This window comes from Octopus bimaculoides, chromosome 7, assembly GCF_001194135.2.
Source record: "Octopus bimaculoides isolate UCB-OBI-ISO-001 chromosome 7, ASM119413v2, whole genome shotgun sequence".
In the NCBI taxonomy this organism is placed as follows: Eukaryota; Metazoa; Mollusca; class Cephalopoda; order Octopoda; family Octopodidae; genus Octopus; species Octopus bimaculoides.
This window is the reverse complement of record NC_068987.1, coordinates 63,053,441-63,054,708: the sequence shown is the minus strand read 5'-3', so window position 1 is coordinate 63,054,708 and position 1,268 is coordinate 63,053,441. Positions and strand designations below refer to the sequence as shown.

General features: G+C 39.6%; 2 protein-coding genes across 2 annotated transcripts in view; one reads left to right on the top strand and one right to left on the bottom strand.

Annotated features, from left to right (window-relative positions):
• The window catches only part of LOC106878088 (histone deacetylase complex subunit SAP30L), a 49,144-nt gene that overhangs the window by 14,670 nt on the left and 33,206 nt on the right, over nucleotides 1–1,268 (top strand). The window lies entirely within an intron of this gene.
• Nucleotides 177–848, bottom strand: LOC106878087 (uncharacterized). The gene has a single exon (XM_014927186.1). It carries the CDS (start codon nucleotides 846–848, stop codon nucleotides 177–179), a length of 672 nt encoding a protein of 223 aa, XP_014782672.1.

Here is a 1,268-nt window from a genome sequence, read left to right as displayed (position 1 = left end):
TATATATATATATATATATATATATATATATATATATATATATATATATATATTGTATATGTGTGTATGTATATATATAGAGAAAGAGAGAGAGTAGAAGTAAACACCGAGTGCTCCATTTCTCATCCGGCTGCAGTCATCAGCTGAGTGCCATGCTTCAACAAGATTTTGGCCCATCAAGCTCTGCATCTCTCTACATGGTTGGCCTGCAACTGCTGGATGTATGACAGTTCTCTCAGAAGATTTCTAAAGGTGGCTGGTGTATCTGCTGTGAGGAATACCAACATAAACCTCCTGGTAATCCAAGAACTACCATCAACTGCTTTCTCCCCACATTCCTTGATGGTCTTCCTCACAGCAGATACACCAGCCACCTTTAGAAACCGTCTGAGAGAAGCTGCTGGGAAACCTCGAATGCAACTGCAGCTGACCTTGAACGCAACCAGCTCACAGATGTAACTCTTCTCCTGAATCTCAGCTACCAGCTCTTCACCGCCCAACAGCTTCCGCTCATGGGCCTCAGCAATGTTGTCCTCCCATGGTACAGTAAGCTGTCCAAAGACCACACGTCTCTGACCTTCATCTACCAAAACCAGGTCGGGCCGGAGTACTGACACAATGATGCTATCAGGCAATGGCTTGTCCACGAGCACCTCCCATATTCCGTCTTTGCCCTGCCGAGGTTTCTGTCTCTTTGGCATCACACCTTGCTTCACAAATGCTGTCTTGAGCAAGCTCAGTTCAGGCACTTGACCTTCTGTTGCAGCTGAAGGATCAACATTTAGCACTAAATTATGTCTTAGTGTTTTCCATCCAGACTGGAGTGCTTTTGGGCAAGCTGACAGCATGTTTTTGAGGCTGTCATACTTCTCACACAAGTGACACTGTGGACTCCCTTGGATACCCCATTTTTTAAGATTTGCTGGAGACGGATGCACATCATATGGAGTCTGGATCAGAGCTTTCAAATACCCTGTACTCAACTGCCACCAATCAGACCATTATATATATATATATATATATATACTATATACTATATATGCTATATATATATACCATATATATATACTAGCTGGTGTACCCGTTAATTCCTGGGGGTAAAGATGTTTTATTGAAATGCCTTATTACTCTGATATAAGAAAGCAATTTTATTATAACTGCCACAAAAGGTGTATTTTCCATCTATATAATATAATTATATATAATATATATTTATATATTGCATATATTATGTATATATTATATATTTATGCATTATATATATATAT